Genomic DNA, 25041 nt, shown 5'->3' with positions numbered 1-25041 from the left:
ATTGAAAGAAAGGGAGAGGGAGAATAAGAGAAACAGAGTTTAAGAAACTGAGAGAGACAGAGAAAGAGACAGCAAATAAGTGAGAAAGCACCTAACCTTTGAATGAATCATCACACCCTCAGAATCCAAATTTAATATCACCTCCCTCCATGCAATGGTTCTGTCTTAAGGGAAACCCAGGAACTCCGATTCTTTTCTTTGGTGATTCATCAGACAAGGCATGAAACTATTTTCCCCTTGCACGTTCAGGGGGTTTTGACTCAGTGTTCTCCTTCATGCCATAAATAACATCCTCCTCAGAACTCTTCATATTTTATGTATAAGCACATTTTATTTTACTTTTTTAAAGGTTTGATTGATGTCATTCATTAAAAAAATACCTCATCGCCTCCCAATATCTACTCCCTCCCCATCAGATTATAATAGAAGAATGTAAAATCTAAACCAACCGAGAGTCCACACTGCACTCATAGTGTGTATTTGACATTTCCTGGTTCTTTAAAATTTGTCAACCAGTTCATATGTATTATTTCATCTGATCCTAAGAGGTCATTACTGTTATAATCTCCAATTTTCAAATGAGGAAACCAAAGCTCAGCGGTCATTTGACCTGCCCAGGGTCACATAGCTAATAACTTTCTAAGGTAGGGTTTGAAGCCATGTCTCCCTGATTTCAAGTTTAGCATTCTCTCTTTCTTCCCCTCACCTGTCTCCCACTCTCCTTTTCTCTGATTTTCCTTCTGTCTCTTCTTTTCATTCTCTTTCTTCTGAGCTCCCTCCCTCTCCCTCTCTCTGATTTTTCTTCTCTCCTTTTCTTCTCTTTATTCTTTCCTCCTCTCTCTCTTTTCTTTCCCCTTCCCTCCTCTCCTCTCTTCTCTGCTCCTCTCTTTTTCTTCTCCTCTTCTCTCTTTTTCTTCTCTTCTTCACTCTCCCCTTCTCTTCTCTTCTTTTTCCTTCTCTTCTCTCTCTTTTCTTTCTCTCCTACTCTCTCTCCTCTCCTCTTCTTCACTCTCTCCTTTTCTCTTCTCTCTTTTTTTCTCTCTTCTCTCTTTTCTTTCTCTCCTACTTTCTTCTCTTCTTCTCTCTCCCCCCTTCTCTCCTCTCTCTCCTCTTTCCTTCTATTCTCTTTTCTTTTCTTTCTCCCCTACTCTCTCTTCTCTGCCTCTTTGTCTGTCTCTCTCCCCTCCTTTCTTCTCCCCCCCCTTTATTATGGTGAAAGAAGTGTCATTGCTAGAGCCCACAATGTCATCCTGGGCAGGGGATGGAATGGGACAGTGTGTGTGTGTACACAAGCTGCCCTCCTGACCCAGGTGGGTAATGAGCAGTCTCCCTTCAGTGCTAAACAAACCTGATGAATTTATGTGCTGCTGTCATGTCAAAGGATGATTACTAATCATTAACTTAATTGGGTGTGTAAATGTATAGATAGATGGCTTTGGTGTGCACAGCATTCAGACCATTCAATTAACTGAGCTTGTCATATAAGTGGGCTGGAGAGATTAGACAGACAAACCAAACCCAATGCTGGAAGACCATGATCCCGGTTCAGAGCATCTTGAAGATAGCCTCAGTTTTCCTATCTGACCCCCAACGTGTATATAATAATAGCCAGCATTTGTATAGGACTTACTGTGTGCCCAGCACTTTGCTAAGTGCTTGATAATTATTATACCATTTGATCCTCACAACAATCCTGAGAAGTAGGTGCTGCTATTCCCATTTTATAGTTGAGGAAACTGAGGCAAGTAGGATTAAATGACTTGCCCAGGGTCACACAGCTAGTAATGGCTGAGGCTAGATTTGAACTCAGTTCTTTCTGACTCCAGGTTTGGCTCTCTATTACTGGGTCATCTAGCTGCTGCTCTGTATAAGACCTGAAAGAACTCTTTAAAGGTCATTTAATCCACCTCTTTAATTTTCTAGATGAAGGAACCACCTTTTGTAACTCAAATGATATACAGAAAAGAATCCAGGAAATCTGGGTTCTAGCCCTAGGTTTCCTCTCTCTTTCTGGGTGACTATGTTTAAGTGGATTCCTTTCTGTGGGCCTCAGTTGCCTCTTAGATCAAACGAAAGCAATGGGCTAATGTACTATAGCTCCTTCCCATTGCGACATTCTTGGTACCGAGATGCCTCCTCACTCTAACACTGCATGTCCTGAAATTGCTCCCAGCCTCACTGTTCTGTGATTTCGTAAATCCCATCTCCAGGTTGGGCACCTTCTCTCTGTATCACCGCCATCATCTTGGGACATCCCCCTAATCTGGACACCAGAATCCAGGCCTGAAAATGAGAAGTGGAAGCTGATTAAATAAAGCTATTAGCGGGGTGCCAGCTGCTTCATATCCTTCACTGGGGAAAGTTGATTGCTTGAAAAATAATTATCAAGTTCATTTCATTTACAAGAGAATTTTGGTTGGCTAAATGTTATTGACCTGAAATGAGAAACACTCAGAATGCTGGGGAATAGGAGGCTTTTCATTCATTCTACCATGGAGACAAGCTCTCCCTTGGCTTTGGACATTCAACATTTCCTTTTAAGTTTTTCTCGAACAAATTGGTATTTATTCAGAGGAAAAGATGGGTGGAATTTTCTTCTTATCAAAGAGTTGGAGATAGAAAATTAGAGGGAATGTGAGCCCTGGAGGAAGTCAGGAAGGCTTTTCTAGCCTCAGACACTTCCTAGCTGTGTGACTTTCTTGAACAAGTCACTTAACCCGGTTTGCCTCAGTTTCCTCATGTGTAAAATGAGCTGGAGAAGGAAATGACAAACCAGTTTTGTGACCCTGGGCAAGTCACTTAACTCAGTTTTCTCATCTGTCAAACGTGCTAGAGAAGGAAATGGCCTTGTGATTTGTTTTCTCCAAATGGGCTTTTCCCCACCAGCAATGCTGATTGTAACGTGCTAGATTCAGAACCCAATTCTGAAACCACCAGTAGGAATCAGAGGAAGTAATTTAATCTGCCCAGATTTGTTTCTTCCTTTGTAAAAGAAGGGGATTGGACTGAAAAATATCCAAGGTCACTTCTGGATCTAATCTATGATTTTATCTCTTATACTCTGCCATCCTGTGCATCTCAGTCTTGACCTCTTATAACACCTTCCTCAAATACCCACCCACCCACCCCACACAAGGCAGTGTCCACCCAATAGCAGTGACCTTGTTGGAATTTACTTGTCATTGTCCTGCTAGAGCATGTCCAGGTAGAGTCCCTTAGTCATTCCTCATCTGCCCCATCTTTTTCCCATCCCCATATTCCTTCACCTACTTTCTCCTCTGGGGACATAGAAAATAAATCATGCCCTCCCCCCAAGGAGCTTACATCTATCCAAGGAGACATTGTGTATAAGAGGCAGCACATACATTGGAAATCACTCGCTCCCTGTGGGACTTTGGTCATTGACTTCTCTATGACCTTCTGATTCATCAAATGTAAAATGAGATGGATGACTCCAAAGACTCCTTTAGCTATAAATCTCTGATCCCATTCCTTCTTTGTCATGGGTTGATTCTTGTTCATGCCCATCATGAATCTTTCCTTTGTCTTCTGAGAGCTTAGTTTTCATTCTCTGGACTTTATCGGGCTCCATGATTCAGAGACACATTGCAATACAGGAATAATATTGGGGTTTAAAAATGGACCTTTATTTTCTGTCTGAGGGGCTGATAGAAAATTAGCCTTTGGGTTAAGAAGACATGGGTTCTAGTTGCATCAGACGTATAATACTATCTGTATGATCCTGAGTCAGCTACTTAATTTCTCAGGGTCCTAAAGTCCTGACCAGCATTGGTAAAGGGAATTTACTCCCCTGGGAGTTCCTTACACCAAGATCTGGTCCAAATAAAAGAAAATTTATGATTTTAAGAGCTTTACTCTTCTTACTCATTTCTTATCAGTTGCTCCTCAAAGGGCTTTTCCTCATTGGAAAAACAATACCCAAACTAGTCTGGTCCCAAGAGTGATATCATGATATCACAAGGACCACTAGCTGTAGAGGGTTCAAACCCCTCCTCTAACATTTACTAGCTGTATGGTCTTAAGCAAATCACTTCACTGCCCTGGAACTCTTTTCTTCTCTGTCAGATGGTAGAGTTAGACTAAAGAGCCTCTGAGATTCCTTTCAGATCTAGATCCAAGATCCTGTATTCCTTTCTCTCTCTGTTTATCTCTGTCTCTGTCTCTGTTTCCCTTTCTTTCTCCCTGTCTCTGTCTCTGTCTCTATTTCTCTTCCTCTTCCTTTCTCTCCATGTCCCTCTCCATCTCTTTCCCTTACCTTCTGTCTTAGTATCAATTTCTTTTTTCCCCCAAACTCTGAACTCTTCTGTCTTAGAACCCATGCTTAGTATCAATTCCAAGGCAGAAGAGCTGTAAGGACTAGGCAATAGGGGTTAAATGACTTGCCCAGGGTCACAGAGCTTAAGAAGTATCTCAGGCCACATTTGAACACAGGTCTTCCTGACTCCAAGTCTGGCATTCTTTCCACTGTGCTGCCCAGCGGCCCCGATCCTATGTTTATCTTGATTTTTCTGGACTGAGTTAATAGATAGCAAGTGGCCCAGAACAAGAATACTCAGTTAATGATCTCAAACCCAGGTTTTAAGTATCAACACTTACTGCCTGTGATGAGGCTAATGAGCTGTCCCCAGGACAATACGCATGTTAATTGTATCTTTCTGGTTTTAGATTTTTTTTTTAATGAAAGGAGCAGGTTCCTAGGTTGGCTTATAGCTTCCTGAATTGGCAAGCAATGAAAGAATCATCAGGGCTGCTGGTGGGTAGAAGAGTGGGTTGGAATCAAGGCACAGATTTCCATTTCAAACCCTTCATAACTTATGGCTGGTGAGGGAATTTTCTGCATTCTTCATGAAGCAGGTGAGCATCTGTTGGCTGAAGGTTATGTGGGTTCATGGGATCCATAGATTTGGTGGGCAGAAGCAGAGAACTGGAGGGGATCTCAGAGGTGAGTTAGTCTGAGCCCTGTCCAAAGCAGACATCCCCTGGCAGCAACCCTGACATCTGGATTCCAATCTACAGCCCTGGCCAGACCCTTCCCCACTGTATCCCCCCTACAACTCCTAGGGAATCCTCTTCTTTAATAGGGACTTTCTTATAAAAGAGGAAGAAAGTTCTGCAAAACTAATCAGCATGTGACAAGCATCTCTTGTTAAAGGCAATATTCTGTTTTGGGTTTTGTTGTTTAAATTCAATTTTATCTTGTTTTAGTTTCACATTCTCTCCCTCCCACCTCTTTCTCTCCTACCCATTAGGAAGGCAAGAAAAACAAAAAAAACCATTATAAATTTATATAGTCAAGCAAAACAAGAAGGGAGGAAGGAGAAGGAAAGGAGAGAGGGGGGAAAGAAGGGAAAGATGAGAGGGAGGAAGAAAGAGAGGAAGGAAGGAGAAAGAAGAAAGGAAAGGAGAAATGCAGGGAGGATGGAAGGAGATTTTTTGCTTTTTTATCACCTAGATTTCCCCCTGTATCCTTCTCCTACCCTATTCTCAGAGGGCCATCTTTTATAAGAAAATATAAATATGTTTGTTGAATTGAGGAAGGAGCCTGTTTTGCTTACAGACACTTCATCTCTCATCCCCGTGTCTTTCTGCTGGCTGCTTTCTTCAATGCCCGAAAGCAATCCCTCCTCATCTCTGTCCCTTGGAATTTCTTGTTTCCTTCAGAAATCAAGTGAAGTGCCACCTTCTACATGAGATCTTTTCTGGTTCCTCCATTTGCCTTTCTTATCATAAAGATATTGCATGCATGTTGTCACTTCTTTTGGCCTGTAAACTCCTTGTGAGGAGGGACTTTTTATTTCCTCTCTAACCACAAATCAGGAAGAGTTTGAAATGGAAATATTCTATGCTTTGATTTCTACCCATTCTTCTTCCACCAGCCAATGCCTAGTACTATGCCCAGTATGCTTATTAAAAAAAAACCCTTACCTTCTGTATTAGAATCAATATTAAGTATCAGTTCCAAAGAAAAAAGTATTAAGAGCTAGGCAATTGGAGTTAAGTGACTTGCCCAAGGTCACACAGCTAGGAAGTGTCTGAGGCTAGATTTGAACTGATCATGTCCAGGCCTACCTCTCTATTCACTGAGCCACCTAGCTGCCCCCAATAAATGCTTATTGATTGAATTATTGATCAATCCTTTCAGGTCCCCAAGTTCACAACATTGGAGTTCTCCTCACTCCCATACCCAATCAGTTGCCCAATATTGGTATATAGACTTTCTCAACATCTCATGTATCCATTCCCTTTTCTCTACTTATTCACTCCCTATCCCAGTTCAGACCTTCATCTATCTATCTATCTATCTATCTATCTATCTATCTATCTATCTATCTATCTATCTATCCATCTATCTGTCTGTCTGTTTATATGTCATCTAGCTATCTGTCTTTCTGTCTGTCTGTGTCTGTTTATATGTCTGTCTGTCTGTCTATCTATCTATCTATCTATCTATCTATCTATCTATCTATCTATCTATATCTGTCTGTCTATCTATCTGTCTGTCTGTTTATATGTCATCTATCTATCTATCTATCTATCTATCTATCTATCTATCTATCTATCCATCCATCCATCCATCCATCCATCCATCCATCCATCCATCCATCCATCCATCCATCCATCCATCCATCTATCTATCTATCTATCTATCTATCTATCTATCTATCTATCTATCTATCTATCTATCTATCTATCTATCTATCTATCTATTCCTTGGACTATTGCCATAGCCTCTAATTGGGTTCCTTGCTTTTAATCTCTTCCTTCTCTAATCCAATTTCTATCCAGCTTCCAAAATAATCTTCCTAAAGTTCATGACCCTCCCCTGCTCCAAAATCTTCAATGCTCTCCTGTTGTCCCTTGGAAAAGACAAACTCCTCAGCCAAATCATCTGGCTCTAATCTGTCTTTACAGACTTATTTCATGTTACCACCCTTTACGTGAGTCAACTAGGTGGTGTGGTATATAGCATTCCTAGCTTTGAGTAATGAAGATCCATCTTCCTGAGTTCAAATCTTGCCTCAGATACTTACTAACTATGTGACCCTGGGCAAGTCATTTATCGTTGTCTCCGTTTCTTCATTTGTAAAATGAACTCAAAGGAAATGGCAAACCAGTCTAGTATCTTTGCCAAGAAAACCCCAAAAGGGGTCACACTGGGTCAGACACATCAGAAAAATGATGAAACAGATATTGTTCCTAAGGTCTAGATAAGATGGACCACATTTTCCTACCTCCAGACACTGGACTAAAGAGAATCTGAAAGGAGCTTCAGAAGAGAATGGCAGAATTTAGAGGAAGCTAAAAGCAATAGTTAGAACTGGGAGGGGAAATTAGAACATAAAATGTGAGAGCTGAAAAGGATTGTAAAAGCCTTTCTGTCCCAGTTTTTGAAAGAGGAGGAAACTGAGACTCAGGGCTATTTTCTCCCATTTACACTGGATGTCTTTTATGTACCTAATTATTTGTATGTTGTCTCTATTATTAGATTATAAGCTCCTTGAAGGCAAGGACCATATTTTTGCCTTTATATCAGTAGTTCTTAGCACAGTCCCTGGCACATAGTAAACACTTAAATTCTCCTTGACTAACAGAAAAGAGAAGTGACTTATTCAAGGTCACACAACTAGTAAGTGGCAGAGACAAGACTAGATTTCAAGTGGCTTCACTCCCTGCTGTTTCCCCTACAACTATTTAAGCTATAGAATGATGACACAGAAGTTTCCTAACGTACCCTTTTTCTTTATCTGAAAGCTCTGATTGTTTAAAAAATTCTTTATGTTGAGCAAACTTGTTCCTCCCTGGAACATGCACTCATGAGATTATCGGCTCATCAATCCATGAAATTAATAAGCTTTTATTAAGTGCCTATTCTATTCTAGGCACAAAAGTGAAACAGTAGCTGCCTTCAATGATCTTGTGGAGGAGTCAATAGTTACATATAAGTATATATAGTCTAGATATAACTTGAATACAAGGCAGTTAGGGAGAAAGAGGGACACTAGCAACTGGGCATTGGAAGGAGTTGGAAAAAAGAACCAGAAAGACTTCATGTAAAAGATGGTACTTGAGTTGAGTCTTAAAGAAAACCAGAGTGGTAGTAGCTGGGTGGTTCAGTGGATTGAAATTCAGGCCTGAGAGATGGGAGGTCCTGGGTTCAAATATGACCCCAGGCACTGACAAGCTGTGTGACCCTGGGCAAGTCACTTAACCCCAACTGCCCAGCCCTTACTGCTCTTCTGCTTTGGAACCAATACACAGTATTCATTCTAAGATGGAAGTTAAAGGGGGAGAAAGGAAGAAAGGCAGGCAGGAAGCAAGGAATAGAGGGAGGGAAGAAGGAAGGAAGGAAGCCAGCCAGCCAGAGATTATAAGAAGCAAAATTGAGGGAACAACAACATTCCAGGCATGGGGCATAGCCAGTGGAAATTCATGGCAATGGGAAATGGAGTGTCCCATGGGAGAAAAAAGCAGTATGGTTCTGCCACAGAGCATGTAAAAAGGGTAATGTGTGAAAAAACTGGAAAGGTAGGAAAGGAATAGGTTGTGAAGAGCTGTGAATGACAGTGGAGTTTCTATTCGAATGTAGAAGTAATAAGGGACCAGTGCATTTTTATTTTGAGTAGGAGGGATGACATAGTCATACCTGTATTTTAGAAAATTCACTTTGGCAGTCATGTTGAAGATGATTTGGACCTCAAGCTGGAAAAGACCTTCAAGGTCACTTTGTATAGCCCCTTCATTTATTTAATAGATGAGGAAATATGGCAGCCTTCATGGTATATGAGTCAGAAAGACCTAGGTTCTAATCCTCACTCATCCAACATAATTGCCTCAGTATGGCCTAGATCAACAAAGCTAGAGATTTTTTCATCATAATTCTAACCATTGTGGGTTCTTGGCTGTCTGAACTAGCATGGAGCAATGATTAAATTCTAATTTTCAATGCTGACAAGGATTTTGAAGGAAAATTTGAGGGAGCTCTAACCAGCTCAGATCATCACGGATTCTATTTGGGTGATCAGATACATATTGTTTAGGAATGGTCATGTTCTCCAGTCAAGCAATTGGCAAGGGAGAGAACATGAGTTCTGCCAACGTTTGAAAACAGATGCTAATAACCTCAGCAGTGCCTCAGTTGGAATACTGGTAGCAAATGAAGATCTGGATTATCAAGAATGTTTCAAAGGCAAAAAGATGACCAAAGGGCTATAGATGTTGTAGAAAGAATCGAGGTGTAGGGGATGTCAGAAAATTAAGGTTCTTCAATCTTATTAGGCAAAGAAACACAGTTCCTGAGAGTAGAAACTCTTTGCTTTAAGTAATTAAAATATGGTAATAAAACAAACGACAAAAAATTAAACAGATGCCACCTCAGAAAATTATTTAACTTACCTGGATCTGTTTCCTTATTTATAAAACAAAGAAAGGGGCAGCTAGGTGGTTCAGTGGATCAAGAGCCAGGCCTAAGAGATGAGAGGTCCTGGGTTCAAATCTGACCTTAGATACCTCCTAGCTGTATGATCCTTGGCAAGTCACTTGACCCCCATTGCCTAGCCCTTACTGTTTTTCTGCCTTGGAACCAATCTGCAGTATTGAAAGTAAAGGTTTAAAAAATAAATACAGAAATAAATAAAACAAGGAGGTTTAACTCAATGATCTCTAAGCTCCCTTCCCATTCCTATTAAATGAAACCCTAGAAAGGGTAGGTGATTTATTCTAGGTCACCCAGACCCCAAGTGGCAGAAGCTACAGATTATCTGATTTCAAATCAAGAATTCTTTCCATTGCACCTCACTGATGCTAATTCTATCCTCTAGGGCCAAACAGAATACATCCAAATCTTCATTCATGACAAGTCTTCAGACGATTCAATGAATCAATAGACATTTATCATTTTTGTTTTGGTTTCAGTCCTGTCCAACTCTTCATGACCCCATTTGGAGTTTTCTTGGCAAAGATATTGAGTGATTTGCCATCTCTTTCTTTAGCTCATTTGACAGATGAGGAAACTGAGGCAAACAGGTTAAGTGACCTGCCCAGGGTCACACTAGTAAGTATCTGAGGCCATATTTGAATTCAGGAAGATGAGTCTTCATGACTCCAGGCCCAACATTCTATCTACTCCACCACCTGGCTGCCAATAAATGCCAGGCAGTTATTAAACACCTAGTACTTGCCCAGCATTGAAAGTACCAACATGAAGAATAAAACAATCCTTCCTTTCAAGACATTCACATCCTGAAGATAATTGACTAAGGAACCACTTTTCCCCTGGGTTCTAGACCAGCCAGAGTTCTAACTCTATTTGTAATGGGGAATTCACCCCAAAGAGGGCAGAAGTTTAAACTGCCTTCACAAAGGTTCCTTTAGCTAAACTGGGTACCTTGGACAAGGCATTTAGTAAATCAAAGTAGTCATGTTCCCTTGTGTGAAACTGTGAAACTCAAACACACTTGTGCAAATGCCACAACTATGACATTTATTCCTCCTGAAGTTGTCAGGAAAGCAAAGGGCTCAAGTCACTTCATTGCTATGCTAATTACTCTCCTTGGGCCCCTTGCAGCAAAGATAAAAAGGGAGTTAAAAGTTCTCTTTTTAAAGATAGAGAAGTCTGAGTACCTCAAACCAGAACTCTTTTTAAAAAAAGTTTAATTAATTTATTTAGAATATTTGTCCATGGTTACATGATTCATGTTCTTTCCCTCTCCCTCCCTGCACCCCCCTCTCATAGCCATTGAGCAATTCCACTGGTTTTTACATGTGTCGTTGATCCAGACCTATTTCCATATTGTTCATGTTCGCACCAGGGTGAAGTGATCGCTTAGTCTACATCCCCAGCCATATCCCCATTGACCCATGTGATTATTGCATTGTTGTTAGTAGAGAAGCCCATTACATTTGATTGTGCCACAGTGTATCAGTCTCTGTGTACAATGTTCTCCTGGTTCTGCTCCTTTCACTCTGCATCAAGTCCTTGAGGTCATTCCAGTTCACATGGAATTCCTCCAGTTCATTATTCCTTTGAGCACAATAGTATTCCATCACCAACAGATACTGCAATTTGTTCAGCCATTCCCCAATTAAAGGGCATTGCCTCATTTTCCAATTTTTTTTTGCCACCACAAAGAGCACAGCTATGAATATTCTTGTGCAAGTCTTTTTCCTTATTATCTCTTTGGGATACAAACCCAGCAGTGCTGTGGCTGGATCAAAGGGCAGACAGTCTTTTAGCGCCCTTTGGGCATAGTTCCAAATTGCCCTCCAGAATCATTGGATCAATTCACAACCCCACCAGCAATGAATTAATGTCCTGACTTTGCTACATCCACTCCAGCATTCATTACTTTCCATAGCTGTCATGTTAGCCAGTCTGCTAGGTGTGAGGAGATACCTCAGAGTTGTTTTGATTTGCATTTCTCTGATTACAAGAGATTTGGATCACCTTTTCATGTGCTTATTGATCCAAACAAGAACTCTTAAAGCCCAGAATTTAGGGGTCAATCAGAGAAGTAGGTAGCCTTGGCATTCAATATATACTGATGACATCCTGTGTTATAGCAAGGCAACAAACATTTATTAAGATTTTATTAGATGAGGCAAGCTAGATGGCTCTTTGGATAGAGTGCGAGGTCTAGAGATAAGAGGTCTTGAGTTAAAATCTGGTATCAGACATTTTCTGGTTGTGCGACCCTGGATAAGTCACTTAACCCCAATTGGCTAGTTAGCCCTTGCAGCTCTTCTGGCTTAAAAGAGGTACTAAGAGGGACAGCTAGGTGGTTCAGTGTATACAAACTGGACCCAGAGACAAGAAGTCCTGGATTCAAATGTGACTTCAGATATTTGCTAGCTGTGTGATCTTGGGCAAGTCACTTAACTCTGCTTGCTTGCTGCTCTTCTATCTTAGACCTAATACTCAGTATCTATTCTAAGATAGAGCATAAAAGTTTTTCAAAAAGCGCCAGCCACTGTGCTTCCCAATTTCCAATTTTACCCAAATACAGAGAGCTGTCTCTTGTCTTCTAAGGTTGACCTTCCATACACCCTGTTCTGCTTCCCTCTATTGCATTTAATGTGTACTGAATTATCACAGAATTTTGTACAAGATTGTTGTTGTTTTGTGCATTTTTCAATCATGCCCGACTTTTATATTTTAAATTAAATATTTCTTCTTGTTTATTTTTTTTGGGGGTGGAGATCATTAATAATTTTGAGTTTTGTAGAAAATTCCCTAATTCTTTTGGGTCGGTGCAATGCCATTGTACTTGGGGAGTCCTCCTCCCTGCCCTTCCTGGACTTTTATTTGATCTATGGTAGGTGGAGAAATGGAGGTGGAGGAATCCCAGCAATGTTGGGACTCAGAGCATCCAGGCAGGAGTTGTCTGGTTCCTTGTTGGGAAGTAAGCTGGAACTGCCCACATTCTTCCAAACCCTGGCCCTCGATGCAGAGGGGGGAGGACATCTCTCAAGCTTGAACTCAACAGCAGCCTGGGGCAGGGACTGGGCAGGGAGGCCAAGGGGAGACTTGGAAGCCTGCTGTCAGCTCTCCAGAAGGCTCCCTGGATCTCCTGCCTTAAACGACTTTGTCAGATCTGGGTCACGGCCCATCCTCGAGGCCCCTGGGCCCATGATTCAGAGATTGCCTCCAGTGGCTACATGTCTCCTCTGACAGGCAGAAGAAGGGGAAAAACCTGTGTTTGAATTTGTCCTATTTTTAACATTTGATGTTCTGCCAATTTCAGGGTGGGTTCTGGGAGGTGGGCACCAGGGAGGACTGGGCAGAGGGCTAGGTATGTTGGCAATGAGAAAAGCTCCCCACCCTCCATTTTAAAAATTTTATTGTTGAACGTGGATTGCCATTACCCTTCACACCCACTTCTAATTCTGTATTTGGGAATATCTATCAGGCGATATTTATAGATTTGGAATCTGGAATGGGAGGGGGAAGCCCAGTGCCTTGGTGAACCATGTCATCTCAGTGAGTCTCAGTTTGCTAATCTGTAAAATGAGGCAGCTAAATGGTGCAATGGAAAGAGCACCAGGCCTGAAGCAGGGAAGACTTGAGTTCAGATCTGATCTCAAGACATTTATTAGCCGTGTGGCCCTGGGCAAGTCATTTAACACTGTTTGCCTCCATCTGTATAATGATCTGGAGAAGGAAATGGCAAACCACTCCAGTGTCTTTGCCAAGAAAGTCCCAAATGAAGTCATGGAAGTTGGACATGACTGAACAACAATAATAAAATGAATCTAGTTTTGAATTCGTATCCCCAGTCTCTAGCCCAGTGCCTGGCATATAGTAGGCACTTAAATGCTTGCTAACTGATTGATTATTCATTTCCTTGACTGCCTCACAGGAATGTTAATTCATTTATTCATTTATTCAGCAAACATGAATTATTCTCATTTATTTCTTATTATACATTACCATATGTTATATTCTATATTACACTATCTACTTATTATTATTACCAGGAGCAGGAGAGATGGTCAAAAATAAGGAACTTATTTAAAAAATGGTGTGGGACAGACACTCTGAGCCAGAAAAGAAAATACCAAATGTACACAAAATTAATCCAATGCAATAGTTGCTGGGGGATAGTGAGAGTAGAGAATGGGAAAATTCTTCCACCAAATCTAAATGGGGTGGAATGGAAGTCTCAGTTGATTGGTAAGGTTGGAACCCAGACTGTAGAGACTTAAGAAGAGAGTGAGCAGAAAGGTAGGATTTGAATTCAGTCTTGGAGGAATCTAAGAAAGCTAAGAGTCAGAAATGAGGAGGAAGAGTATTCCAGGTATGAGGAACAGACAGTGCAAAGGCATTGGATATAGGAGCTAGGGTGTCTCATTGGGTTTTTTCACATATCTTTCTAATTTTTTAGTTATTAGAATTTATTTCCAGGTATTTCTGCCCCTTTCTTACCACCCCACATGAGAAATGGCATCACCTGGAAAATAGATTTTTAGATAGATAGGTAGAGAGATAAATAGATAGGTAGATAGATAGATGAGAGAGAGAGATGGGTAGATGGGTTGATGGGTGGATGGATGGATGGATGGATAGTTAGATCAATCAATTGATAGATTATATCTTTCATGTTTCTATTTTTCAGTTCATTCTCTAGAGGTGAACATTCACAAGTTGTTCTTTAGATATTAAATCTTTGGCTGTATATAATATTCTCTTGGTTCTACTTGTTTTGCTCTTCATTATCTCTTGTAGTTCTTTCCAAGGTTTTAAAAAATTAATCTGCTCATTGTTTCTTATGGCACTGCAGTATTCCATCATAATCATCTACCACAATTGGCCTCACCATTCCCTGCCTGATGGACTTGAGTATCAGGCTTAAGGAACTCTAAGGAGGTTCCTATTGCTAGATGGTAGTCTGGAAAGGTGTAAAGTCTAAGAAGGCCAGGCAAGAAGTGCCAAACAGGACTTTTATCTTTGCTTCTGGAGCTAATAAAGAGTCACTTAAGCTTCTCGAGTAGGGAGATGGCATGTTCAGATATGCACTTTAGGAAAGTTACATTAATGGTTGAATAGAGGGAGGATTGGAGTGGGGAGAGACTGGAGGCAGGTAGATCCCCCTAGCAACTATTTATAGTAGTCTAGGTTGTTGAGGGCCTGATCTAGGGTGGTAGCAGTGTCAGAGGAGAGAAGGAGGCAGGTAGATCCCCCTAGCAACTATTTACAGTAGTCTAGGTTGTTGAGGGACTGATCTAGGGTGGTAGCAGTGTCAGAGGAGAGAAGGAGGCAGGAAAGAGAGAAGTTTTCAAGGGAGAAGCAACAAGATTTGGTAATAAATTGGATATGAGGAGTGAGCATGAGGCAAGGATGATCTTGAAATTGAGAGCTTGGGTGAATGGGAAGATTCTTGTATCATAGAAAGTAATTGGGGGAGGTCAGGGTGATTCAGTGGATTGAGAGCCAGGTCCAGAGATAGGAGGCCAGGCTCAAATCTGGCTTTAGACACTTTCTAACTGTGTGACTCTAGACAAGTCACTTAACCTTCATTGCCTAGACCTTCCCCTCTTTTGCCATAGAACCAAAACACAGTATGAATTCTAAGAAAAGAGGTTAATTGTTAACAAGAAAGTGGGAGAATTTAGGGGGTAAAGATAATGAGTTCCATTTTGGACATATTAGATATATAGATCTGGGAATTTCCCACATAACTATCATCTTTATGCTGGCAATTTATAAGTCTATATATGTATTTAATGAGAACACTGGGTAATATAGAGAGAATTATAAGGGACTTTGGAGGGAATTGAAATTGTGGGAGCTAATAAGACCACCAAGAGAGATAGTATAGGAGAAGAGAAGAGGTTCAAGGGCAGAGCACTGGGGAACCCCTATGGTTATTGAACATGTCATGGGTCAAGAGCTAGCAAAGGAGACTGAACAGTGATGATGATGATGAGAATTAGAAAAAAAAAGTAACATCACAAAAACTCAGAGAGGAGAGAGTATCCAACAAAAGAGGGGGTTAAACAGTGTCAAAGATTGGAGAGACATCCAGAAGAGTGAGGTTTGCGGTGGAGGGGGGGAACCCCATTAAATTGGCAAGTAAGAATTCACTGGTAACTTTGGAGAGAGCAATGCTAGTTGAATGATAAGGTAAGAAGCCAAACTTCAGAGATTTCAGAAGAGAGAGAGAGATTAAAACAAGTTGGGGCACCTATTTGTAAATGACCTTCTCAAGGAGTTTAGCCACAAAAAGGAGAAGAGATATGGGATGACAAACTAATGAAGATGGATGCCTTCCAGAGAGTTTTCTGAGGATGGAAGAGACATGGACATGTTGGTGGGCATCAACAAAGCAGCCAGTAGATAGGGAGAGATCAAAGATAAGAAGTAGGATCTATGGTGACATGGTTTGCTATAACAGACAAGAGGACATTGTGTTGGAGATGTGGGACTGGATCTTAGCATAGTAAGTGGAAAGAGTAGATCTGGGCTCAACTCCCAGCTCTTCTATGTAACCAGTAGGCAAGTTGTCTAACTTCTCTGAGCCTCCTCATCTGTAAAATGAGGGACCTCCAAGGTCCCTTATAGGTCCACATATACTACCTATAAACTTGCAGGTTGCCAGCATTGGGATGATAGTTAAACAGAAAGTGCATAATTTTAGTGTAATGGTAGTTTGCCAATGGTTGAAATTAGGACCTCAACTAAGGTCCTATTCTCATATTTCATTGTAGCATAAAAGAGACTGTGTTCTCAAAAGCTACTTCAATTTCAAAAAGATTTAAGTATAAGCTAAGTAAAAGAATCTATGCCATCAGCCCATAGGGCTTTAAAAGAATGCACATCCGTTGATCCAGCATCACCACTACTGGGATTATATTCCAGAGATAAAATTAAAAAAAAAACTGGGCAAGGACCTGTTTGAACAAAACTATTCATAGCCATGCTCTTTGTGGTAGCAAAAAAATTGGAAAAATGAGGTGTCCCTCAATCGAGGAATGGCTGAACAAATTGGAGTATATGATGGTGATGGGAATATTATTGTGCTATAAGAAACGAATTGATGGATTTCTATAAGAACTGGAAAGACTGCCATGAACAGATACAGAGTGAAATAAGCAGAACCAGGAGAATATTATACATAGAAACTGTGACATTGTGGGGTGATAAAATGTAATAGACTTTGCTATTAATCACAATGTAACGAAACAGGATGATTCTGAGGGACTTATGAGAAAGTGCTATCCCTATCCAGAGAAACAACTGTGGGAGTAGAAATCCAGAAGAAAACAGATTATTTATCACTTGTTTATATGGGTATAGGGTTTGGTTAAAGGATTGCTCTTTTACAAAAATGAATAATATGGAAATGGGAAATTATATATGCATATATATGCATGAATAACCCAGTGGAATTGCTTGTCAACTCCAGGAGGGGAGAGGGAGAAAATATGAATCATGTAACTATGGGAAATTTTTAAAAATTAAAAAAAGATATTAGAAAGAATCCATGTTGTCCAAGAACCAGCCTTTCTAAGTTCAGAAAGGCTCACTACTGGGTAATGCATTTTGAACCTTGGCAACTTTCAAAGGGTGTTTGCTAACTTTCTAGAGGTTTGTGATCTGTATAACGGTAGAGGGAACATTGACAGTAATAAAGCAAGCAAGCACACTGGGTAAGGGTAGCTTCTAGGTGGCTTAATAGATGGAGAACCAGGTCTAAAGATGGGAGGTCTTGGTTCAAATCTAGTCTCAGACACTTCCTAGTATTGATTTTTTAAAACAGAAGGTAAGAGTTTAAAAAACAAATATGCAAGATCTCTCTCTCTCTCTCTCTCTCTCTCTCTCTCTCTCTCTCTCTCTCTCTCTCTCTCTCTCTCTCTCTCTCTCTCTGTATGTATGTGTGTTGTGTCAGAGCTAGAACTAAGAATTCTAATGTCAAGTTAATTAATTTTAAATCACGAAAGCTTACATTGGCTAATCTGTCCCAAGAGTGTAATTTTGTTAGGAGAGTGGATAGGTTATCTCCTGGAAAATCTAGGCCCACCTGTAGGACCACTGGCCACCTCCAGCTTCCTGGAAAGAGATAAAGGGATAAGAATAAGGGAGCAGGAAAGGATATGGGCAACTAGGTGGTGCAGTGGATAGAGTGCCAGGTCTGGAGTCAAGAAGACTCATCTTCCTGAGTTCAAATCTAACCTCAGACACATAGTAACTGTGTGATCCTGGGCAGGTCCCTTAACTGGTTTGCCTCAGTTTCCCCATCTATAAAATGAGCTGGAGAAGGAAATAGCAAACATACTCCATCTTTACCAAGAAAACCCCAAATGGGGTCAAGAAGAGTTGGACATGCCTGAAAACAACTAAACAACAAAGGAAAGAAATGGGAATATAGGAATTTCAGGGACAGTGATACACAGCATAGGGCCAGCAAGAGGACCACAGATGTGAGGATAGCAGGCTAGAAAACCACCAGAAGTAGTAAGTGCCGGTCCTTCCAAACCCCACCCTGTTGTGGCCTTGAGGCAAAACCCTCTTGGCTCCATCCTTTTGGCCCCTATGAACCCTTAACCATATGTGTCCCATTCTCTCCCCTTTCAGGCGTCTGGTGGATCGCTTGGAGAACATGCGAAAGAATGTGGCTGGAGATGGAGTAAACCGCTGTATCCTGTGTGGAGAACAACTGGGAATTCTAGGCTCCTCTTGTGTGGTGTGTGAGGACTGCAAGAAGGTAATTTCTTCCTCCTCCTGTTTCCCTCATCCCTCTCTGCTGAGTTCCTGGGTCTGGCTGACCCCAGGAGAATCAATAGGGTAAAATGAGTCTTGGGTGTGATGACTTCACTTGGAATATTTCAGTCTGAGGTGGGAAAAATTATAGGATTATGAGATTATTGCTGGATAAGACCACAACTCCTACCTTTTATAGATGATGAAATCAAGGTCCAGAGAGAGTAAACAAGTTGTCTAAGGTCATACAGCAGCAGACCTAGGATTCAAACCCAGGTTCTGTAATCAAGTCTAAGTTCCCATTCCATTAATTCTTCTTTGTATCAATCAGGACTTGAATGAGGGAGAGGTGCCATATGCATTCCTTTTCCTTTCTTCTCCTCTTTTCCCTATCTGCCCCAAACTCCAATCTCTGAATCTTACAAGTCTAACCCAGGCTCTGTTTGGTCTTGCCCCCAGAATGTCTGCACCAAGTGTGGAGTGGAGACCTCCAACAGTCGCCCGCATTCCATCTGGCTTTGCAAGATTTGCAGTGAGCAAAGAGAGGTGAGTAGTCTTCTTTGACTGCAATCTCTCTAGGCTCCCACTCCTCTCCAGTCCAGTACCCCAGTGCCCGAGTAGGGGCAAGGAAAGGAAGAGTTTACCTCCATTGTCTGGGTTTCCATCAAATCCTGAATCCCCTTGGGACTTAGTGGTATGGGTATCAATAAGAAGATGGTGATGTTCAGACTGGATACCATCCAGCCAACCCATATTATGGTAATTAATATGGTATAATAATAAAAATAAAAATGTGTACAAAACATACATATGCACACACAAAATTCACCCATCTTCAGTACAGTTGTCCCTCATTGTATTGAGGTTCACTTATCTCGAGTTAAAAAAATAGATATCTAATTCTGTACCACAGAATTTTCACTATATCACGGGATTTTGCAGATGAATACCTGACTGTACACAATGGAAATGCAATACGCCACTACTGCTTGCACAAAGGCCACCGACCACAGCCCTGTTGGGTGCTAATTGACTCAGTGACTGTAGCATTGGTCTGTTTGCTCTCCCACTACTTTGCTGATTTTCATCTATCATGGGGGTCTCTGGAACATAACTTCCACAATAGGTGAGGGATCATTGGATTGTCCTTAATTCTGGGCATCACATTTTGCCTACCATTTTCTCCATTAAAATGAGCTCCTTGAGGGCAAGGACTGTCTAAAGTAAATTTCTCTTTTCCTCCATGTTGCTCAGGTGATGCCTCTGGAGGCCAAATACCAGTGAGTAAGTGGAGATAAATGGGTCACTGGAAGTTAAGAACCAATGAGATAGGAAACAATGGACAGGCACTGACCCCTGGGCAGCCCAGGAAAATTAAGAAACTATAGTTGGTTCCTGAGATGTGACATGTGAGAATTAGTGGGTGGAGAAAAAAGCTTATAAGTTGAGAGCAGGAGGAAGTTGGGGTCTTGGGCGTGCACGTGGACAAGCAGAGTGGACCCTTGCTGGGTTGTAGCTAGAGGCCCATAATAGTAGCTGCAGATTAGAAAGGTTAAGTACCTCTATACCTCTCTACTTGTTCCTCCATTACTACCACTACTACTACTTTTGATATAATAAAGTTATTAAGCTACAACCAGCCTCATAATTTTAAAAATTACAGGAGTATTTTGCCTCTTCTTCTATCCGTATTATTTAGCTCAGTACATGGCATACAGTGGGCGCTAAATAAATGCCTATTGTTGTTAATTAGACCTTTTAGGGAGGACATAGACAAACTGAGAGTATCCAGAGTAGATCAAGTTGGATAGTAAAGATTCCATGTCTTTAGGAGGTTTAATTGATGCAATGTACTTGACATATTTAGTCTGGAGAAGAAAAGACTCCCCCATTCCAGTGGCAAATTTTTTTGAGTACTTGAGAGTCAGAAAGGGCATTAGCTTTGCTCTTCTTGGCCTCTTCCCCTCTGCTCTGCTCTCTTCCCTTCTCCTCCCTTCTTCTCCCCTTTCCTCTTGTCTGTCTATGTCTGTCTCTCTCTATTTCTATCTCTGACTCTTTATTTCACTCTCTCACAGGACCTTCTCCTCTTTCTCTCCTCATCTGTCCCCCCCACCCCACAACACGCTCTCTACTTTTCTCCTCCTTCTCTCCCTCTGTCTGGGTCTCTCTCATTCCCTCTCTCTCTCTCTCTCTTCATTTCTGAGCTCTGAAACAATAGCTTTTTATGTAGCCATTTCAAAACAATTCAATCAATCAATCAGTCAACAACCATTTATCAAAAGTCCTTATATATCAGGCACTGTCAGCAGAGGAAAGTAGGATAAAAGAGGGAAGAGCCAGCCAGTGGTCCTTTTTTCTTCTCCTCACTAGAGCTGACCTTCCCAGTCCTCTCTGTCCCTGTGTGCTAGGACCCCGACAAGGGTGCCACAGTAGTCACCAAAGGAATTCCCTCTATAATAAATGAACTGTGATCTTGAGTCTCCACTTGAAGACTTCTTCCTTCTTGGAGATCTTCTAAGCCTGGCTGACAAAGAACTACTTGTCAGGTCTGCTCTAGAGGAGAATCCCTTCATTTAGGGTTGGACTAGGCAGCTACTGTGTGATTCTCCTCCAACCTCCGTCCCCCGCCTCTGATGGGTAACTAAATCACAAATGTCCCAGAGCCAGGAGAGTATCTGTTTCTCCTCTGCCTTGGGCCACCTGGAAGACCAGGGACTTTAAAGGGGGAGATTGTGGAGTCCAGAAGAGTAGATGGGAGTCCATATTCTATGAGCTGACTATGAGAGACCTCTCCTTTAGAAGAATCACAGAACCACATATCTCTGAGCTGGAAATTGACTTCAGCACCATTTAGTCCCACTTATACCTGAAAGGAATCCCATAACTTTGTGGAAGTCCTCCAAGAAGGCAGGCAACCCATCTATTCTGGGATGGCTCTCATTGTTAAGAACTTTTTCCTGACGTTAAATACAACTTCCACCCACTGCTCCCGATTCTGCCCTTTGTAGTCACGAAGAACAAATCTAATTCCTGTTCCATATAACATTCCTTTAAATACTTAGAGACAGCTCTCATGTCTCCCCTGAGTCTTTTCTTCTCCAGGTTAAAAACCGCTGGTTTTTTAAACTCTTACCATCTGTCTGAGAATCAGTACTTCCTATTGGTTCTAAGGCAGAAGAGTGGAAAAGGTGAAGCAATGGGGGTTAAATGATTTGTCCAGGATCACATAGCTAAGTCTACAAGGTTATGCCAGAGGCCAGATTTGAACCTAGGACCTCCTGTCTCTGGGTCTGGCTCTCTATCCACTGACCAGGTAGCACCCCCCTCCCCAGTGCCTTTTACCCAAATATTTGTTGGGTGTGCTTCATCTCTGGTCAGGAATCTGTTGTCCCTGTGTTTTATACTGTGGTCTGGAAGTACAAATCCTATTTTCAGATGCTCCCTTCTTATCAAGCAATTCATTCCATATGTATATGAATATATGTGTGTACATATATACACACATATGTGTATTGTATGTATATACACACACATAGGTATTTCTGTTTGAAAAAAGGCCAGAGTTCGGTTTCCAGGTTGAGCTGGGTCATCATCTTCTCTACCACTTGCCTTTCTTCCTTCAGGTATGGAAGCGTTCTGGAGCATGGTTCTTCAAGGGTTTCCCCAAACAAGTGCTCCCTCAGCCCATGCCAGTGAAGAAATCCAAGCCTCAGCAGCCACCCAGTGAGCCCAGCTCATCAGAGCCACCCACCCTGGAGCCCAAGCACCATCCCCGAGCACCGAGCAGAGGTAAGACAGATGAGACAGTCATCTTCCATGTTGGGTCAAGACGCTGCATTATGGGTCTAGAATCTCAGAGCACAGTCCACAGTTCAGGTTTCTCCCTATCTGAACAAATATGGCAGTGGTTTGAGCATTGACCTGGGAGGCAGCATTCCTGGCTTTCAATCATAGCCTTATCTAGTCCCTTTTCTATAGTCACCCTTCCAAAGGACTAGTTCCTGTTTGGGGAACTAGAAGCTCTAAACAGGGCATAAGAGGACTTACTGGTGCTAAGATAGCAGAAGAGGGAGAGGTCCCTTTGGGGAGGAGGAGTGCTTGAGGAAGTCATCTTGGTGGAGGTGACATTTGAACTGAGCCTTGAAGGGTGGATAGAACTTCAATGAGTAGAGATGGGAAGGGATATGGAGGACTTTCCAGGTCGCAGAATTGTGTGAACACAGGCATAGGCTAGAGAAGTTTCAAGGGAAGGATTTTCACTGCCAATATTGCTTATCTCTTTATATTTCTTAGGCCCAGGAGAGGCTGGCCTCCCTGGTGAACCTGGTAAGGGAATGGAGACTGCCCCCATGCATGCAGTCCCACCCTCTTACTCCATGCTCAGCTCCTGGCTATGCTGTTACATCCTGATAATCCTTGGCTTTTGGATTCCCAAATGCCCCGAAGGCCCTGCCCCCCTCCACTTCTTTCCTATCCTTTCCTTCAGCCTTGAGTCTGTAGAGTATTCTTGCCTCTCCTTGCTTCTCTTCCTTCACACAGAGTGGGTGAAGAACAAGAGCCTCCCCATCACATCCTTTACATGTTGGGTGGCTCCACCTTGGGCTTGCTTTGGCTGATGTTTTCCTTTAGCAGATGCAGCAAGCTCTTGGTTAGCTAAGGGCTTGCTTGGAGAGGGAGCAGGGTAGAAAACTGACCATGGGTTCAAGAAACTAGTTCTACATTTGACGCATGCTGATTGGCCATGGGACCTCTGACAAATCACTTATTTGCTCTCAGCAATGTTCTAGGCAACTCAGACTCTAAGTGGTAGAGAAGATGGGGAAGTTGATAGGAGCTTGGTTCCAGAGTCACGAAGACCCAAGATCAAATCTGACTTCAGACATTTACTAGCTGCAGGACTATGAGCAAGTTACTTAATCTCTGTTTGACTCAGTTTCCTCAAATATGGAATGAGCATACTAATAGTACCTAGGCAGCTAGATGGTTCAGTAGATAGAGCACTGAGCCTAGAGTTAGGAAGTCTCATCTTCTTGAGTTCTAATCTGGGCTTAGACTCCTCCTAGCCATGTGACCCTAGGCATGTTACTTAACTTCTGTTTGAACTCAGTTTCCTTAAATGTAGAATAGGGATAATGATAACACCTGGGCACCCAGGTGGCACAGTGGAGAGAGTTTTGGACCCCAAATCAGACTCATTTTCCTGAGTTTAAATCCAGTCTCAAACACTTCTCAGCTGTGTGACCCTAGGCATGTCACTTAACCTTTGTTTGACTCAGTTTCCTTAAATGTAAAATAGGGATAATGATAATACCTGGGTACCCAGATGGCACAGTAGAGAGAGTTTTGGACCCCAAATCAGACTCATTTTCCTGAGTTTAAATCCAGTCTCAAACACTTCTCAGCTGTGTGACCCTAGGCATGTCACTTAACCTCTGTTTGACTCAGTTTCCTCAAATATAAAATAGGGATAATAATGGTAGCTGGGCAGCTAATTGGTACAGTGGATAAATCTTCAGGCCTGATCAGGAAGACTCTTCTTCCTGAGTTCAAATCTGGTCTCAGACACTTACTTACCAGTTGTGTGACCCTAGGCAAGTTCCTTCACCCTGTTTGCCTCAGTTTCCTCATTTATAAAATGAGTTGGAGAAGGAAATGACAGACCATTTCAGGATCTCTGAAATGGGGTCACAAAGAGTCCAACATGATTGAACAAAAATAACAGCACCAACTTCATAGGCTTGCGAGGATCAGGTGAGATGATATTTATTAAAAAGCTTAGTATAGTGCTTGGTAAATAGTAGGTGCTATATAAATGTTTATTCTTTTCTCTTCTCCTTCTTCTTTCCCTCTAATATCTGATGGAGGCGGGACCCTCCTCATTGGGATCTCTCTGTATTGGTGAAGTCACAGGTCCAAAGCACCATCTCAAAGTACTTTACAAACTCAAAAATCCTATTGAAATGCCAGTTATCCTTTTTGTCCACTATGCAAATTCCCCATGTCTTCTGTATCTCCTTCTCCCACGTGCTGCTCTTTTCCCTCAGTTCAACATACCTACTCTCCAATTGTTATTAAGAAGTGCCCTTAGCGTTAGATTATTTTATTTTATTTTTTAACCCTTACTTTCTGTCCTAGTAACAACTCTAGGACAGAAGGACAAGCGCTAGGCAATGGAGGTCAAGTGACTTGTCCAGGGTCACACAGCTAGGAAGTGTCTGGGGCCATATTTGACCCTAGGACCTCCCATCTCTAGACCTGGCTCTCAATCCACTGAGCCACCCAGCTGCCCCAAATAAATGCTTTTTGAAATTATTTGTCTCCAAGATCTCTTCCTACGAATAATAGTACCATCTTTGTGTGTAAAGGTCAGCTCACTTTTTTTTTTATGATAATGGTCCAAAATAAGGAGACCAGAGGGTTGGCCTAGATGGCTTCGGAGGTCCCTTCCTGCTTTATTTTATTATTTTTGAAATTGGTTCCTTTTGTAAAGTATTTTTATTTTTAATTTTAATTTTAAATTTTAAATATTTTTCCATGGTTCATTTTCTTTCCCTACCCCCTCCCAGAGCCAACAAGCAATTCCCCTTCCTGTTTTAAGTCAATGAGTCTGTGATCCTTGAAATGATGCCATTTTGATAGAGCGAGAAAATAAAAAGGAAAAGGCACTGGATATTGAGTTATAAAACTTGGGTTCCAACCACAGCTCTGCCATGTAACATCCATGGGACCCTGGATAAGTCACTTCCCTTCAGAGAAGGGATGGGATCTGCCTTCTGCCGTACAAGCTAGGAAGTGCCTGAGTCAAAATTTGAATCTAGACCTCC

At 41.7% G+C, this 25041-nt stretch overlaps 1 protein-coding gene across 9 annotated transcripts in view; it reads left to right on the top strand.

Moving 5' to 3' along the window:
- RPH3A (rabphilin 3A) overlaps window positions 1–25041 on the top strand; it is a 344277-nt gene that overhangs the window by 253673 nt on the left and 65563 nt on the right. For 7 of the 9 annotated variants that reach the window (XM_056821712.1, XM_056821714.1, XM_056821713.1 and 4 more), the window contains 4 exons: window positions 18092–18221; window positions 18677–18763; window positions 21841–22006; window positions 22511–22543. In XM_056821712.1, the coding sequence (XP_056677690.1) occupies window positions 18092–18221; window positions 18677–18763; window positions 21841–22006; window positions 22511–22543 (416 nt within the window). The remainder of the gene's footprint in view (window positions 1–18091; window positions 18222–18676; window positions 18764–21840; window positions 22007–22510; window positions 22544–25041) is intronic. The other 2 variants (XM_056821718.1, XM_056821717.1) reach the window with 1 other exon arrangement.

The sequence above is a fragment of the Monodelphis domestica genome, chromosome 3 (assembly GCF_027887165.1).
Source record: "Monodelphis domestica isolate mMonDom1 chromosome 3, mMonDom1.pri, whole genome shotgun sequence".
NCBI classification, from domain to species: Eukaryota; Metazoa; Chordata; class Mammalia; order Didelphimorphia; family Didelphidae; genus Monodelphis; species Monodelphis domestica.
Note: the sequence above shows the minus strand (reverse complement) of the source record. Positions and strands in the feature narration are given on the sequence as shown.